At 28.4% G+C, this 18564-nt stretch overlaps 2 protein-coding genes across 4 annotated transcripts; both read left to right on the forward strand.

Annotated features, from left to right (window-relative positions):
• The first annotated feature begins 201 nt into the window (after window positions 1-201).
• On the forward strand, window positions 202-5080 carry LOC115694903 (WAT1-related protein At4g28040). Of its 2 annotated transcripts, none has more exons than XR_009688249.1 (7): window positions 202-414; window positions 504-572; window positions 1992-2108; window positions 2220-2445; window positions 4128-4289; window positions 4406-4540; window positions 4690-5080. XR_009688249.1 is itself a non-coding variant. In XM_030622006.2 (7 exons), the coding sequence occupies exons 1-7, from the start codon at window positions 242-244 to the stop codon at window positions 4802-4804; spliced, it is 1011 nt and encodes a 336-aa protein (XP_030477866.2). In that variant the 5' UTR covers window positions 214-241; the 3' UTR covers window positions 4805-5080. The 2 variants fall into 2 exon arrangements, 1 of the variants encoding a protein (XP_030477866.2); XM_030622006.2 differs by having other exon boundaries at window positions 214-414; window positions 4392-4540.
• A 337-nt stretch (window positions 5081-5417) lies between these two features.
• Window positions 5418-15652, forward strand: LOC115725726 (WAT1-related protein At4g30420-like). Of its 2 annotated transcripts, XM_061116960.1 has the most exons (8): window positions 5418-5498; window positions 13207-13448; window positions 13547-13615; window positions 13697-13813; window positions 13906-14149; window positions 14255-14413; window positions 15180-15328; window positions 15427-15652. In XM_061116960.1, the coding sequence occupies exons 2-8, from the start codon at window positions 13261-13263 to the stop codon at window positions 15584-15586; spliced, it is 1086 nt and encodes a 361-aa protein (XP_060972943.1). In that variant the 5' UTR covers window positions 5418-5498; window positions 13207-13260; the 3' UTR covers window positions 15587-15652. The 2 variants fall into 2 exon arrangements, with proteins under 2 accessions (XP_060972943.1, XP_030511182.2); XM_030655322.2 differs by lacking the exon at window positions 5418-5498 and having other exon boundaries at window positions 12875-13448.
• The last annotated feature ends 2912 nt before the right edge of the window (window positions 15653-18564 follow it).

Genomic DNA, 18564 nt, shown 5'->3' on the forward strand with positions numbered 1-18564 from the left:
TTCATGCATTATTATTTCGTACATACAGTCATGATACACTTAATTATTCACACATGTGATCTATATGAAATTTATTATATCTTGTCGTGTAGCTTAGGCCTTAATTTATTGACTAATAATGAATATATATAATAATATATAATTAAAGCATTAATTTGATACACAAATTAATGACTCCCCTTTGCAATACTATATATATATATACTAGGTAGCTATAGGTAGTGCGTTTAATTGATCAAGAATGGGTAATTATAAACCAGTTTTGTGTATGGTTATGTTGCAAGGTCTGTATGCAGGACTTGCTCTGTTCACCAAAGCTGCACTAATGCGTGGTATGAGCCCTAGGGTTTTCATGGTTTATAGGCAGATTGTTGCCACTCTTCTACTTGCTCCACTTGTTTCTCTCTCTAGATGGTAAACTCTACTCTCTCTCTCTCTCTCTCTCTCTCTCTCTCTCTCTCTCTCTCTCTCTCTCTCATCTGATATACTTTCTCTATTGGCAGGAAGAAACCAAATAAAGTTTCATTGGGGTTGAAGGGATTTGCCTTGATATTTTTGAATGCTCTTATTGGGTACGTTAATTCGTGTATTGTTAATATAAAAAGAAAATAATTAATGTTAGGTTATACTAATTAAAATTAGTGATATATATTGCTATATATATATTATATATATGTAGTTGATGCAGTTAATAATGAGTATTTTTTTGGTTGGGTTGTGGTTACTCATTATTTATCAACCACTAAAATAAAAATTTATTTTTTACTCAACATGTTAGTGATAACTGATAAGATAATTTTATTATATATGTCACTAATTTATTTACAGCATAATTAATTGGATTTTGCATGTGGTTTGTATAAAAAGATTAAAAAATTAGGTCTTGGAGCATATATTATGGTCAAATATATTTGAATATATAATATGATTAGATCCAAGAAGCCTGTCTGAGCTAAGTTCCATATCAAATATTTTGGTTATATATTCGTGAAAGTATATATTGGTAAAATAAGTTGGACCAAATGCTTAATTTAAATCCTTTTAAAAAATAATATAGGGTCTAAACAAAGGTCAATAAATGTATAAAACTATTTTTTATTGACAACTTCTTAATTAAAGATACTCCAAATTAAAAGCTTCATGAGTTTGACAAACATTAATTAATTAAGTTGAAAAGACAAATTTTTATTAGTTATTAATTTTGTTATTTCTATATATGTTTTACTTCATATTTTATTAAATTATAGTGTGAATCCTCTGTTATGAGAAAATCTGATTTTGGTCAACATGATTTCAAAATAATATCAATTTTTTTGGCCATTAGATTATTAGATTTTTTTTGGAGGAACATTAGATTATTAGATTACTAAGATATCATTTTGATTATTTTTGTCAAATCCGAGATCTAAAATTAATTTAACAAATTATAGGATCTAAGCATGTGAATTCTATTTTTTCGTGGCATCTTTTCAATCAAACGCATGTTCTAGCCCAATAAAAAATATACCAGATTATATAATTGGTCAAAATACAGGGATTAAATTGTATTATTCAAATTTATTATTTATTATATATCTTAATTAGAGGAATTCGCGGCGAAATTGTCTTATGTTTTAATTTTTATACATTTAACTCTTTTATTTTATTTTTTTAGCAAAATCCCCTTAAATTTACTTTTCTTTGTAAATTTAAGGTTTCAGTTAGATATTACTGTTAAATTCTAACTGGATTACTACTGTATCGATTTTGAGGTTTTACTGTTATATATACACAGGTGTATACAGTGGTTATCCAGTTGATATTTAACGGTAATATTTAACTGGCGTGTTAAATTTACAAAGAAAAATAAACTTAAAGGGATTTCGCCACAAAAAAAATTAAAAATTAAATGTATAAGATTAAAACATAAGAAAGTTTTTGCCGCAAATTGCTCTCTTAATTATTATATGAAGTATTTATTAGAATAATTCAATATATTTGTTAACCTGCAGAATAACAGCCAATCACAATGCTTTCTTCCAAGGCTTAAAATTGTCATCCTCATCAATTTCCACAGCAATGGTAAATTTGATGCCTGCAATCACTTTTGTTATGGCAAGCTTGATTGGGTAAATTACTTTTCAATTCCATAAATTAAATAATTCTATAATAAAAGCAACCTCATCACAATTGACATAAAATGTATTAATTCAATTTATAATTTTGATTAATTATGATAGGTTGGAGAAAGTAAATGTTGGAAGCTTAAGGGGAATTGCAAAGATAATAGGAACAATTATGTGTATTGGAGGAGCAATTGTTATGGGATTAGTGAAAGGGCCAACACTATTAAACTCACCACAATCTTCATCATCATCATCATCCATTGCACCTCAGAATTTGCTCTTGGGTTGTCTATTCCTCTTCATTTGCTGCTGTTGTTGGTCATTTTGGATCATTATGCAGGTTAATATCTAACCTATACATATACATATATACATATATTTAGGATTGACTAAAAGATAATTTTTTTAGTGGGCTCACCTAGTCTAGTACCTAAAAAAATATTTTAAAAATACACATATTTATTATTAGTTTTTGAAAATACTACATTTTAAAAAAAAAAATCTAATAATTTTATTGATACCTAAAGATGTTTTTTTTAATTATTGAGTGGCATGGGAATTTAGGAAAGGATTAAGGTGGAGAGTAATGTGAAACTCATGTTTGTTACAAAAAAAAATGATATGATATTGTTGTACTAAAATCTTGTAGTACCCACCACATTCACACCTTTAAAATTGCACCAAAAGTGTGATCCACTTGAAATTTCCATCCATCCCAACACTTCCCACTATACCAAACGCCACTAAAAGTATACACCACTAACACAATATGACTTTATTAATCCTACATTTCTTAAAATAAATTAGGTCATAGAGAAAATTAAGAAGAAGACCTTATTATAAATAAAATTTGCATATATTTCAGTATTTGAGTAAAAAAAAAAAGGATTTTTTAGATTTTGGGCAAAAATTTATAATTTTACTGCTATACGAAATTTTTTACAAAAATACTGTTATTTTACAAAACAACCGTAAAATACTAAACAAAACAATTAAAAACAATAGTAGAATAACTAAAAAACCACAATAGAACAACAGATGAAACTTAACAGTACACAGTATAAAATATACAAAGTATTTTCTTTAAAAAAAATCTCGCCCCACAATAAAAAGAAAAAAAAAAGTTAAAAATTTCAGTAGTACGTGGTGTAAAAATCTAAAAAAAATAAAAATAAAAAATAAAGCTCAAATTTGGAGTCCACGCCAAATAGGGCTCTGGGCCTAATTAAGCCAACCTAAGTCCAAGGCCTTTGGTGTGAGCTTACACCACTTTTAACTACTCTACTTAACTATTCTAATTAAACTAAATATATATGTGAAAAATTTGTAATATATTTTAAGTTATGTAATAAAATTTTTATTTAATTAAATTATACATACATACAAAATTATGTTAGTAAAGTTTTGTTTAAATCCAAAGAATATAATATATATTGGAAAATTTAATTTTTCATGCTTAGATGTGTTTAATTTTTTTTCTCTAAACTTATAATAATTAATATTTGTAGGATATAGCAATTTTTATGATATTCTTAAAATACTTCCCATTTACATCATCCCAAAAAAATACACAAAACACAATCGGACTCCCCCTCATCAGACTACACATCGGATACCGTCGAACCCCACATCAAACAAAATTGGATCCCAAAATCGGACCACATCGGATCCAATATCAGACCCCCCCTATCGGACCTACGTCGCCTACCTCAAACTCACAGTTTCATTAGACTCCATCATAACCTATCAGACCTTGCACAAATCAGAGATCTGAGATTCTAAAATCGTGGGTATGCAGTGGGTCGGTGGGGGTGCGTCGTGGATTGGTGGGGGTCTATCAGGTGGTGCGCCGTGGGTTGGGATTTTGAGAGAGAGAGAGAGAAGTAGGGTTTGAAAAATGAGAAGCGTAGTGTTTTTAAGTTTAATGTAAAGTGAACCTATTTTTAAATTTTTGAAATACATAGTTTAAGAAATTAATTTCCCAATGCATAAATTATCAGAATTCCCTATATATTTATGCAGGTTCCAATCTCAACAATATGTCCAGACCATTCTTATACAACTCTTTGGATGTGTTTCTTAGCAACAATTCAATCAGCTATATTTGCAGTCTCTATTGATCATACAAAATCAGAAGCATGGCTTCTCACTTCACATCTTGAAATTGGCAGTTGTATATACGCTGTAAGTATATATATAATTAACAACATATTTAAATTCATTAATCTTGATTTAATTAAATATGATGTGTTATAACATTAATTAATTAATTAATGATTAATTTAGGGTATTGTTGCTAGCTTATCTTTTACCCTTCAAACATGGTGTGTCTCACAAAGAGGTCCAGTTTTTTCAGCAATCTTTAATCCACTGGCCACTGTTATTACAACCATCATTGCAACTTCATTTCTACATGAAGAGTTATATATAGGAAGGTACATATATAATAATAATTATTATTATTATTATTGCAATATATTTATCATATTTTTTTAATATGACATAGTGGTATTACAACTCTTTACTTAAACAAATATTATTAGGAATTAATTAATTAATTAATGTTTGGTTTATTATTGGTTAGCCTGATAGGTGGTTTTACTGTGATTATTGGGCTATATGTGGTGCTTTGGGGTAAAGCAAAAGAGACCAATAAGGTACAAGAGTTAAAGCATCATGATCAAAGACCCAACACTTGATGAATTAATAATCGTGGATGATTCTTCTGACAAGATTATTCATAGATAATATAATGTTTAAATGTAGTGTAGTGGAGTGGACTATGGTGTGGGGAATTAATGTAACTAAATACAGTATAAATATTGTTGAAATTAACAAAGTTATGATTCAATTTATTCAAGATGCTTATCTTGATTATTAAGTCCAATATTATTCTTATTTAGTACATTTATCATATTTTTAGTGTATAAAAAGACTATACTGCGTACATAACGCAGAAGTTGTTTTTCTTCCAATCCTGATCATCCTTCATTTCAATTTTTCATTCACTATTAATAATATTTTGTCCTTTAATTAATTACTTGCATTATTTTTGTCTACTAGCTAGTTACTTTTAATATATTGTCCCCTTATGCAAAACAAAGAAATATCTTTTATTTTTTACATTTCTCTCCAGTCATTATCCCTCTTTCAAAAGAAGAAATCTTCTTTTTTAATACGATTTCTCACTATTATCTCTCTTTCAAAAGAAAAAGCCTTCTCTTTTGTTTTTTTGTTTTTTTTTTATTGAAATTGAGAAAAAGCCTTCTTTTTTAAGACCATTATCTCTCACTATTATCTCTCACCATTACTTCTCAAGAAATAAAATTACACAAAACCAACGATATTTTTCTCTAAAAATCATTTCTTGCTAGAGTACTTCTACTTATTTTGGTATGGAACTTCCCTTCTTCTTAATTTCTATCTTCTCTTTAATTTTTTTTTTCAATAGTAGTTGAAACTTTAGTCATATTTGTTTTACGTATTTTTCTTCAATTATTATTTATTACTATTTTGATTATACCATGTTCTCTCCTAATCAAATTATGGTATACTACTGAAAACCCTAGAATTTTAGGTTTTTTTTTGATAGATTTGCATCAAGAGAATCATTCCTAAATGTGAGTTATTGAGTTTAATTATATAAGTTTGTAGTATATGATTAAAGGCTATGTTTGAGACTTTAAAATTAAAACTACATATATTTATGGTGATGTTACATTTTTTCTTTCTAATTTGATTAAAGAACACAATGTACACATTTTTTCAAAAAAAAAATAATAAATAAATAAAAATAAACTTACACATTTGTATATATTTATGGCAATGAATAAATTCTTCACATTTATATATATTTGACTCTCTTTACATACAAAAAGATAAATTTAAGCAGAGTGTCAGTTTTTTCAATTTCAACATCCAAGTCTACAATATAATTAATAGTACACATGCATATGTTTTGTTTTTTAATTTACTGTCACAAGCGGGAGCTATTCTGCCCGTAGTACATATGAGGATGGAACTGTTTGCCTATATATACATATATAAGGATATTAAGAAATATTAGTTTTATTTAAAGTTTTAATTTTTTGTTTTTTTAGATTTTGGTAACTAAAATAAATTATTTTAACGATTTGTTTTATAAAAATAAACTGTTAGTGTATTTGGTAAGTACAAGGCCGGCCCTGAAAATATATGGGCCCAAGACGAATTAAATTTTGGGGCCTCAAAAATATATAAAAAAAAATATCAAAAGAAGAGTGCTATGAGATTTGAATCCATGACCTTAGATATTATGCCATCCACCTCAACCAACTAAGTTATGAATATTTGTTGCTAATAATACACTTAAATTTTAGTTAAATAAAAGCCTAATAAATTTTTTATTTTTTTATTTTGGGCCCCCGGAAAGTGTGAGCCCTAGGCACGGGCCTAGCCTAGCCCGCCTATACCTAGGGCCGACCCTGGGTAAGTAAAATATGCATAAAATACCTTAATATGTTATTCCTAAACTAATACATATCAAAATTGAAAACATATGACCACTTTATCTAAAACCCAAAAATACCCCTCTCATAACTCAACCCCAACTCTCTCTATCTCTCTCTTCCTCTAACTCTCTCTCTCAACCGAACCACACACGACCCGAAACACCCCTAACCACCGCCCACAACGCCGGGCCCTCACCACCGCCTACAACATTGGCCCCTCACCACCGCCTACAACGTCGGCCCCCTCCTAAATCAAAACCGAGCACTTCTCACTGCCTACCGCCTACACCGCCGGCCCCATCAAAATCGAAATGTCCAAGGTAAGCTTCGACCCCCCGTTTTTTTGTCGTTGTTTTTTTTTTTTTTGTGATATATGATTTGGAGTATTGATAGGTATTGAGTTTAAGGTTATAATGTATAATATATGTGTTTATGTGTGCACCGTGAGTTTTGTTAGATTTAGGATTCGATTTAGGTTCAGATCTGCGATTTGGAAAAATCGCAGTTTGGGGAAGACGATAGCCCGATGGGGTCCTGATGCATGTAATGAAAAAAAAAATTGTTTTTGGGTCCGACAAGTTTGATGGGGACCCCGATTGGGGTCCGATGCATGGAAAAAGATTTTTTGGGGTCCGACAGGTATGTTATTTCAATTTTTTTGAAATAATGTCTGATGGGTCCGATGTGTAACCCGATTGGGGTCCGATTGCTGTGTGAAATTTCAAATTTTTTTGATGGGGCCGGCGGTGTAGGCGGTAGGCGGTGAGAAGTGCTCGATTTTAATTTGGGAGGCGGTCGACGTTGTAGGCGGTGGTAGGGGCCAACATTGTGGGCGGTGGTGGGTTTTGGGTCGTGTGTGGTTCGGTTGAGAGAGAGTTGGGGTTGAGTTATGAGAGGGGTATTTTTTAGTTTTAGATAAAGTGGTCATATGTTTTCAATTTTAATATGTATTAGTTTAGGAATAAAATATTAAGGTATGCATATTTTTTAAAATTTCTTAAATAATTTATGATAAATCATAACAACATATAATTTTAACATTATAATCCTTACAATGCAAAACAAAAAAGATAAATACATATAGCTAAAATAATATACAAACAACTCAGTAGCACAAATTTATTAAAATAAAAAATATATATTATATCAGAGGACACAAATTGAAACAAAATCACATACAAATTGAAACATTAACTAATATATTAATTTTAATATTTATAATGTACATAAATTAATTTAATAAAAAAGAACATTAACCAAAGTGATTTTTTTTATATATAATTTCTATAATATTTTATTAATATGTAATGCACCTCTTTGCTTATAAAAGAGAGTTACTAGCTTATTTTTCATATTCTGCTAAATCTAGAACATCTCTTTCTAGTTTTTCTTGAGCAGTAAAAATTCTAAATAAACTCCATTACTATTGTATTAGGGAAAGTAATTAAACTACAATAAATTTTTAATATCTCTCTATTTATACTTAAACTCGTAACTTATATGTCTCAACAATATATATTATATAATAACACCATCGTTTGTTGCGAGGGCTAATAACATAATATATAATTATTTAGTTATACCATAATTAAAGCATAGAAAAGGATTGCTAACTACTAAATATTGCACTGAATATTTTGAGATCTCTTTCATACATGAGTGAACTATATATATATAAAAACACACACCAATTGATTATAATTTTTCACTCAATTAATTATCAATCAATGGTTTTCTTCATCATAAATAGTGTATAGTAGTTGTTATAAATTATAAATATTAAAATCTCTCAAACTGCACCATGCATGTGATGTGGGTAATTGTACACTGTCAAGCATTTAATCAAAAATATGTAGGTCCTTTTCATTTACATATATACATGTTGTTGGCAAGTTAATTAAAAGAAATTTAAGTTGTGACAACAAAGAAAAAAGTGAGCAATAATTTTTTAGTCACAATAAAAAAAAAATCGTGACTAAATATGATTTTTAGTTACAATAAAAAAATTACTTGTGACTAAACATATTATTTAGACACAAATTGTTACTAATTTAATTTTAGTCACAATAAGTATCACTATTACAAAAATCAGAATTCGCGACGGTCCTAAAAATACTTTTTTAAGGGACAATCACTAAAAAAATTAAGTAATTATTTAAAACCGTCGGGAAAACTTAGTATTCCCGACGGTTTATAACAGTAATTACAGGAATAGGTAACGATTTTAATTGGAATTCGTGAATTTATTGGGCCCTTATACCCGACGGTTTTAGGGTTTAGGGTTTAGAGGGCCCATTCAAAAATCGTCACCTTCTTCTCGCCACATTTCCCACGTGCCCACCTACTTTTTTTCTATTTTATCCACATGTCCACCTATTTCTTCTCTATTTCCCACACCCTAAAACGAAAATCTTAACTCTCCAAAATCCCACCCACGCCTCCGCACCATCGCCCTCCTCTCTCCCTGTCTTCCTCCCTCTCTCGATCTCCTTTTCTTCTCCTCTCTCTCGTCCATCGATCTCCACTCACCCCTCCTTCCGTCGGTCTCTCTCTCTCTCCTCTCCGTCGCATACATCAGACCACCACCACCTCCCGTCAGTGTCCCTCTCATCTCCGTCTCATATGTGAGACCACCACCTCCCGTCTCTCTCTCTCTCTCTCTCTCTCTCTCTCTCTCTCTCTCTCTCTCTCTCTCTCTCTCTCTCTCTCTCTCTCTCTCTCTCTCTCTCTCTCTCTCTCTCTCTCTCTCTCTCTCTCTCTCTCTCTCTCTCTCTCTCTCTCTTTGAGCTCGGTATAAATACATTTATTTATTTATATATATTTTTATTTATTATATATATTTATTTTATTATTGTATAAATTTAATGTGTTTTAAAGTTAGTTGTTATTGTAATAAAATTAACTAGTTGTTTTATTTTAATTTAGGTCAAATTATAAAACTAATGTAGGAAAAAATAGGAGAATGGCAGAAAAATTTGTATTTTTTCTTTTTTTTTTTACATTCCCAACGGTTTGAAACCGTCGCCTATAACAAGGTATAGACGACTTTTTAGTCACAACGTAAGAATGATAATTTATATTTAGTCACAACTTTTTCACTTTTAGTCACAAATTTTATTGTGACTTAAAGTAAAAAAAAAAAAAATGTAGTATGTCATGCACATACTATTATTGGCATATTTTTATAAAGAATTACTAAATGGTGCTTAACACCTTCTTTAGTGTCATATTACTTTTGATGTAATAATTAAGTAACGAATTGCATATAATTTGAGAAAATAAATTTTAACGAATATATTGCTAACCAATCATATGGTAAATAAAAAGTGTTGGGCACCACTAATATTCAATAACAATACTCCTTTTAATATTAGATTTCACACGTTTTAATTTAATAAATATAAAAAACTTAACCACTAATTAATTATGAGGTAGTATATAATAAAGGGTTATTTACAAAAATATGGGAAAATGAATATATGTTTTGATATATATATGGCATAAAAATTTAATTATCCTAAATATGACATTTTTTAAAAAAAAACTTACAAATATGGGAAAAAGTAATGAGGAATGCCATAAAAAACTTTAAATTGTGTTTCTTTTTATTTTTTTTTCTTTTTTTAAAAAATAAAACACTAAAATAAATAAAAAATGATCTCAACTGTAGATGTTGTTTTTTTTTACAGAAATTAAAGTTGTTTTTTTATTTAAACTACTGTTTTTTTTTTGTTAAAAACTAATTATTTCATTAAAAGCAGCAGAAAAAAAAAAAAAAAAAAAAAAAAAAAAAAAAACCCAATTTCATCAACATCATCCCGAAAAAAAAAAAAAAAAACCAGTTTCATCAACATTGAAAGAAACTAATAATTTCATTAAAAAAAAAATAGTTTCATTATGTTATTACAAAATTTTTATTTTAAGTTACTTTTTTATTATTTTGTTTCTAGGTTGGAAACTTACACTTATACTTTGTTTTTAATATTTGTATGCATGGTGTGTTGTTTTGATTATGTTTGTGATTAATATTTTTTTTTTTTTGTATTTTTGTGTGTGTGTATTTTTTTTTATTTGATTGTCTGATGAAACTAGTTTCAGTTAACTTTATAATTAATATTTATATTTTGTTATGATTTTTTATAGCGTCAAAACTGGTTTCACATGTTTTAACTGTTCTGTAATGGGGTTGCTCCATTTTTATGATATTATTGTATTTTTTTTAGTTTGTATAAAACCAGTTTTATTATTGTATGATATTTGAACAACAATTTTTATTTTATTTTAAATAATCAGTTTCTGACACACATATTATTTAATTATTTTCATAACTGGTTTTTTTTATTGTTGTTCATAATTGAGTTTTAAGTTTCAATTTTTTATTTGATTATTTCAAGAAACTGGTTTTTATTTGTTTGTTTTTATTTTGGTTGTTTTACTAACTGGTTTGTCACATTCCACTATTTTTTTTTTTGTTATTCTTTTATGGTTTTTATTCGAGTTTTATGGTTTTTTTTTGTTTTTATGGTTTTTATGGTTGTTTTACACTTATATTTTTTTTTTAATATTTGTATGCATGGTGTGTTGTTTTGATTATATTTGTGATTAGTATTTTTTTTTTTGTATTTTTGTGTGTGTATTTTTTTTTATTTGATTGTCTGATGAAACCAGTTTCAGTTAACTTTATAATTAATATTTGTATTTTGTTATGAATTTTTATAGCGTCAAAAGTGGTTTCATAGGTCGAAACTGGTTTCACATGTTTTAACTGTTCTGTAATGGGGTTGCTCCATTTTTATGATATTATTGTATTTTTTTTTAGTTTGTATAAAACCAGTTATTGTATGATATTTGAACAACAATTTTTATTTTATTTTAAATAATCAGTTTCTGACACACAAATTATTTTATTATTTTCATAACTGGTTTTTTTTCTAAGTAATTAGTTTTCATAACTGGTTTTTTTATTGTTGTTCATAATTGAGTTTTAAGTTTCAATTTTTATTTGATTATTTCAAGAAACTGGTTTTTATTTGTTTGTTTTTATTTTGGTTGTTTTACTAACTTGTTTTTTACATTCCACTGTTTTTTTTTTTTTTTTGTTATTCTTTTATGGTTTTTATTGCATTTTGTCTCTTTAATTTTCTTTGTTTCTTTTTTTCTCTTTGATTTTAATTTCTGTTTCTCTTTGCTATATTCGCTACACGACGTATGTTTAAATAAATTCTATTTTTTGAGCAAGCAAATAAAAATTAAATGTCAAAATAAAGAATGAAGTTAGAAGTTTCGTTATCAGGTATTGATATAAAATTTATATATTCAAAACTAGTTTTTAAATTTAGTATCGTTTGTAAAAGTTTAGTTATTAGGCATTGTGTATTTTTCAGTATGTTATTGATGAAACTATTTTTTTTTGCCTCTTTTAATGAAGTAATTAGTTTTTTTTTAATATTGATGGAACTGGTTTTTAAAGTTAGTATCGTTTTTACATTGTAATTTTTTTTCATTATCTTGTTGATGAAACTATTTTTTTTTTAATCTTTTAATGAAATTATTAATTATTTTCAATGTTGATAAAAGTAGTTTTTAAAATTTACATTCTTTTTAAATTATGATTTTTTATATTATTTTTTTTTCATGATGATGTTGATTAAACTGGTTTTTTTTTTTTTTTGCTGTTTTTAATAAAATAATTAGTTGTTAACAAAAAAAAATAAATAGTAGTTTAAATAGAAAAAAAAATAAGTTTAATTTCTATAAAAAAAAATGAGATACAAAAATTTACACTAATTATATATATTTATACATATATATACAAAGAGAAAAAAAAAAAAAAAGAGAGACACAAAGAGAAATTAGAAAAAAAAAAGAATAAAAGAGAAAATTAGAGAGAGAAGAGAAAGAAAAAAAAAAGTCAAAATTGACTAAAAAATATATAAAAAAGACAAAAAAAAACTTTTTAAAATTTAAATAATTAAAAACAATAAAATAGAAAAAAAAAAATAAAGAAAAGTATAAATGTAAAAATATCTTTGTCAAATTATAAAAGTAATGTTTGAAAAAAAAAAATTAGTATTTGGTGTAAATTTTTCAAATAGAAAGAAACCCTAAAATGTAAATGTAAAATAAACTAAAAAAAATAAAACTATTTAAGTTAGAAACAAAAACATGAAATATGGGTTTGGATAAAAGGTTTACAAAAATATGCATATCAAATACCATAAAAAGTCTTAAATATGAAAAAATACCATAAAAAAGTGACAAACCTATAAATGACATATTTTTGTAACTTTTTTTACAAAATCTCATATTTCATGTAATTTTCACTATAATAAAACACTATTAAGCACTGCATTTTATTTATTTATTTATATATAAGTAATGGTACATTCACAACAACACTCATTTATATATTTTATATCTAGCCACAGATCTATATCGTACATCCTTTCTTATTTCGCTGTATCATTAATTTTCTCTAATATATATATATACCATTATATAGTGCTCATTATATATATACATAAATAAAGATTATAGTATAAACACACACACATATATATATACACATCTCCCTACATATTGAACTTACTACTTTTTGTTTTTGGTTAAAGTTTTATTGAAGAGATCTATCTATATATATATCGATTCAATAGTAATATACAAGTATGAATGGGATGATGATGAGTAGTTACAAGAATGTAATAGCAATGGTGGCATTACAATGTATCACTGCAGCTGTAACTCTCTTCAGTAAACTTGCTTTGTCTCAAGGAATGAGTCCTAGGGTTTTCGTTCTCTACCGCCAACTTTTTGCCACTCTTATAATGGCTCCTATTGCTTTTTTCTCTCGATGGTACGGTACTATAAATATATATATATATCCATATAATCATAATTATTATGGAAAATAATTTTAATAGCAATTATATATCTCTTTTGTTTTTTATTCAGGAAAGATCCACATGCAACACCCTTGGAATTGAGAAGCTTTAATATGATACTTCTCACCTCTTTAATTGGGTAATTAATTGACATAATTATTAATTTTGTATATGATTATATATGTTTCATTTTATTCTTTTATAAATTATAAATTTGCAGAGTAACAGCAAATAACAACACCTATTTCGAGGGCTTAAATTTATCTTCTTCAACAATTGCAACTGCAATGCTTAATCTCATACCAGCCATCACTTTTATTATGGCAGCTCTAGTTGGGTAAATAATAACTACTCAATTTTTTTTTTATGTTTAAAATATATAAAAATTATATATTATAATTAATGTATAATTGTTGTAATAATATTTAGAATGGAGAAAATCAATCCAAAAAGCATGAGAAGTATTGCTAAGATAATTGGTACAATTGTATGCATCGGTGGAGGAATTTGCATGGCCCTAATAAAAGGGCCAAAGCTATTTGTTAATACAAAACATTACTCAAAGCTATTATTATTATTATTTATTAATAATATTGGAGGTGAAAATCTGCCACTGGGTTGTCTATTTCTCTTCATCAATTGCTGTTGCAATTCATTTTGGATTGTTATGCAGGTATGTAATATTTTTATTAATGGATTATTATATAATTTGGAGTTAATATATATATATATATATATATATATATATTCTTAATAATTAATGTATATGATGAAGTAGGTACCAATTTCAAAGGCGTGTCCAGACCATTTATACAGCACATTTTGGATGTTTTTGTTGTCAAGCATACAATCATCAATATTGACATTTTGTATAGATCGTAACCCACAAACATGGCTTCTTCATTCACCTCTTCAGTTTCAAAGTTGTTTCTTTGCTGTAAGTATATATATATTACTACCTAATAACACTACTTTACATTTATATAACAATGTACACAAGTGAGTGTTGTGGAGGATTATTTGAAAAGAAAAAAACAAATCAATATATACTTCAAAAATTTTGTCTAATTAATAAACTATATTATATCTGTGTATATATAATTTTTTTTGCTCAAACTCAATATTTTTATCTCTCTTTGCTAATAGAACAATCTCAATGCAAAAATAAAAAATAAAAAAATTAATTAGATAACAAAATTATTTAAGTATCAAAGCTCAATTTTCCTAATAATACTAGTTCATAAATAATATCCACTAAAAGTGCACATATAGATATATTTATTTATTTATTTATTTTGAAGAGATATGACCATAGAGATATAGATTGATATATTTATTTCTTCAATAAATATTTTTGGATGGAAATTTATTGTTTCGATCAATAATTGAATTGAATTCAAATCATCATCTGCTGATAATAAAAAAAAAAAAAAAAAAAAAAAAAAAAGAAAAACCAAATCAAATCAAATATCTATATCTTTACTATCACAAATTGAATAATATTTCAGGGATCTATAATTAAAATTTGTCAACTGTGAGATTTACTCAATATATATTAATAATATATCATTTTGTTATATACATATATATATATCTTGTAGAGTTTATAAGATAATTATATATTAATTATTAGTCAACTAAATTATTAAATTGAAAATGATATAAATATATATATATATATATATATATATTATATTATACAGGCAATTGGTGAGGCAGTGTCGTTTTTCATTCAAGTGTGGTGCATATCTCAAACGGGTCCTGTCTTTGCAGTAATGTTCACTCCATTAACCACAGTTATTGCATCCATTATAGCCATTTTCTTTATGGCTCAAACTTTATATCTTGGAAGGTACTATACTAAACATATATCATATATATGCATTCATATATATATTCATCATTATTTACATTAATTGAATTTAATTATGTTTACTATACTACTCTCAGCTTGGTAGGGGCTTTTGCTGTGATTCTTGGCTTATATGTGGTGCTATGGGGCAAGGCAAAAGACCTAGAGGATCATGATACTATACAATATGGTGATGATCATAATCAAACACAAAATTGTAAACTTGATTTGGAAGTACCACTTTTACTTGAAAATTAAGTTAATTTTTTTCCTTGTAATCATAATATATATATATATTTATATATATATATATAAATATTCTATGCATAATAAATTAATCAATTCTAAACATTATTATATATGTAGAGAATGCTACGTAGAAAACACTTTTATCTTGTGTATTTTTTAGTTTAGAAAGAGAGAAAATGAACTGAACTTTCATTGATACCAGAACAGAACACAACGTACAGAGAGCTTTATATAATAGCTCGATGGAGAAGAAGGACTAACTAACTAACTGTAACGGTCTAACCAACTTGGTAACAAACTTTCTAACTAACCATGACACCTTACAACTCTAATACTCCTCCTTAAGGTGGAGTGTATATGTTACAAAGACCCATTTTATCTTTCAAGGATTGAAATTGACTAGGCAAGAGAGCTTTGGTACATATATCAGCAATTTGATCTTTGTTGTTGCGATGACCAAGGAACTAAGTGAATTAGTTGAGCTCTGCCCGCAAATGAAAGATGTCTAAAGGACCAAGAGTGTAGCCTCTGGTTAATTTTTTTGAGAATCACACCACAGTCATCTGCCTTCCACTTAGTAGGTCTTAGGGGAACTCTCAAGTACTTGAGAGGGAAAGAACCTTCAGTTAGGTTGAGATTACTAAGAATGTTTAGCTTCTCTTTATGTTTACACCGCCGAAGAAAATTTGAGACTTTTATGCATTTATGTGTAAACCTGAAGAGAGGCTAAAATCATCAAGAATGTTTTTAAGAACCTAAACTGATTGCTCTGTCCCTTTGCTGAACAACATCAAATCATCAGCAAGCAGAGGCATGATGATTCTGAGTCTTCTACAAAGAGGGCGAAACATGTATAGAGATCCATTCACAGCCTTTTCAAGTCTCCTGGTCCGATACTCTATAATCAGTACAAACAATAGAGGTGATAAAGGATCTCCTTAATGAAGCTCCTTTTCACCCTTGAATCTTCCTTGGATTCTGCCATTCAAAATGATCAAATAGGAAGTGGACCGAATCCAAATCATCACCAAATTGATAAATCTTTGAGGTAGCTTGTAAGCAGTTAGAAGGGCTTCAAGAAACTTCCAATTAACTGTGTCATAAGCCTTACTAATGTTAACTTTTATAGCACAACGAGGGGTCACATTTTTCCTATTATAATTCTTCAAAAGATCTTGAAGAATCATAACATTGTAAGCTATATCTACCTTGTATGAAAGCTCCCTGATTTTGGTTAATCAAATAAGGGAGCACCTTGGCCAGCCTAGTACAAAGCAGTTTCAAAATACATTTGTATAGAGTTGAACAACAGGCAATCAGTCTAAAATCAACAGCTCTAGTTGGGTTGTCAATTTTAAGGATAAGAGAGATTAAAGTGGAGTGTAATTTAGAAGGCATTTTACCTGAAACAAAGAAATCAGGGACTGCCTTGCAAATATCAGCACAAATTTCAGGCCACATAGTCTTAAAGAAACCAGATCCAAAACCATCAGGTCTTGGGGATTTGGTGTTTGGGATGCTGAATAAGGCTTTCTTTATTTCTTTGTGAGTGAATGGCTTCAAAAGAGTCAGCTGATGTTCTAAATTCAGAGTGGAGTCCTGGTCAAAACATTCATAGCAAAGTATGTTTGAACCTGTGTTCTTAGTGCCCATAATACCTTTGAAATGATTGAGAAAGTGATCGACAATGTCAGTGAAGTTATCATTGACAGCTCCTTGATCTGTAACAAATGAGATTATCTTGTTTTCCATCCTTCTCTTCTTAAGAAAATCATGAAAAATTGCAGTGTTGTCATCCCCATTTTGAAGCAAGTTTGTTATGCTGCCTAAGGAACTTATTGTACATTTTCTCAATGCCATTAAAGTTACTAGTAGCAGCTTTTTCTTGATTTTGATAAAGAATATCCCTCAAATGGGATTGAGCTTGCAGCTTAGCTTCCAAAAAATCATCCCTAGCCTTTTGATACATTTTTCCAACATCACCAATCTTCTCAGAATTAAACTTTTTGAGGTTGTGCTTCAATCGCATGAGCTTGAGGTAGATACCTTTCATTCCCATAATTGATATAGTCTTCTGCCAACTAGACTGTAAAGTCCTTTTTTGGCAAGTTAGGTGACAAAATATTTTTTCTTTTATGGTAAGATTCTTGTGCATTCATAACCGATTTCTTACCTTGTTTATTCGGTTTGTAGTTGCTCTTTTCCTTGTTAGGAAAGTTGCACTTTTCAGCTGAACTTTCCTTTGTTTGGAAACTTCTTAAAAGAGAAGCAATTCTCTTTTGGAAAGTTATCTTTTTTAGGGAAACTTTGATTATTGTCTTTTCCTTATTGATTTCGATTGTATCTTGATACAATCAGAATATCTAATCTGTTTTTGGTAGGAATCAAGCATTGATAGAGGATCGGAGCCGATTATAGCAAGTTTCCCGTTTCTAGTCTGATCTGCTGCGTCAGCATCCAAATGTGATGTTGCACATCGTGTTTTCTTAGGAAAGTTTTTGTAGAGCTGTAGATTTGATCTTGTGACTGTCTCTAAGGTTTCTATGTTCTATAAATAGAGCCTGGAGAGCAGCCATTCGAATTAGCTTTTCCATTATTCATTTTTTGCACTTATCTTATTTGAGAGAAGAGAATTTTTTTTTTTTTTTTTGTGAGAGCCTAGTTGTTCATCTAGGTTCTAGTTGTCTATTTCTGTTCTTACTCTGTCCTAGAGGTTGTGAAGAACTACTTGACTGAACAAGAAATTGGTCTTCGGGAGAAGACTTGATAAAGCCTTGCTTCGGGAGGAAGTAAGCACTTGGTCTTTGGGAGAAGACTTGTTAAAGCCTTACTTCGAGAGGAAGTAAGCACTCACACTTCAAAGACGAAGGGAGTTCAGGCTTGAAGGTGTTTCAAGAAGTCAGATTCATAAAGTGGATTACAAAGGATTGCGACAATACTTTAGAGGGAGTCTAAACTTGTTTAAGTCAATTGTCTTTGTAATTTTG

This window comes from Cannabis sativa, chromosome 6 (genome assembly GCF_029168945.1).
Source record: "Cannabis sativa cultivar Pink pepper isolate KNU-18-1 chromosome 6, ASM2916894v1, whole genome shotgun sequence".
NCBI classification, from domain to species: domain Eukaryota; kingdom Viridiplantae; phylum Streptophyta; class Magnoliopsida; order Rosales; family Cannabaceae; genus Cannabis; species Cannabis sativa.

What these genes read in the sequence shown, in the direction of transcription:
- LOC115725726 (XM_061116960.1), top strand. Translation starts at nt 13,261, where the DNA reads ATGAATGGGATGATGATGAGTAGTTACAAGAATGTAATAGCAATGGTG. An exon ending in ATTGCTTTTTTCTCTCGATG is followed by an intron (nt 13,449 to 13,546) that starts GTACGGTACTAT and finishes TTTTTTATTCAG; the next exon opens with GAAAGATCCACATGCAACAC. An exon ending in CATTTTGGATTGTTATGCAG is followed by an intron (nt 14,150 to 14,254) that starts GTATGTAATATT and finishes ATGATGAAGTAG; the next exon opens with GTACCAATTTCAAAGGCGTG.
- LOC115694903 (XM_030622006.2), top strand. Translation starts at nt 242, where the DNA reads ATGGGTAATTATAAACCAGTTTTGTGTATGGTTATGTTGCAAGGTCTG. An exon ending in CTTGTTTCTCTCTCTAGATG is followed by an intron (nt 415 to 503) that starts GTAAACTCTACT and finishes CTCTATTGGCAG; the next exon opens with GAAGAAACCAAATAAAGTTT. An exon ending in TTTTTGAATGCTCTTATTGG is followed by an intron (nt 573 to 1,991) that starts GTACGTTAATTC and finishes GTTAACCTGCAG; the next exon opens with AATAACAGCCAATCACAATG.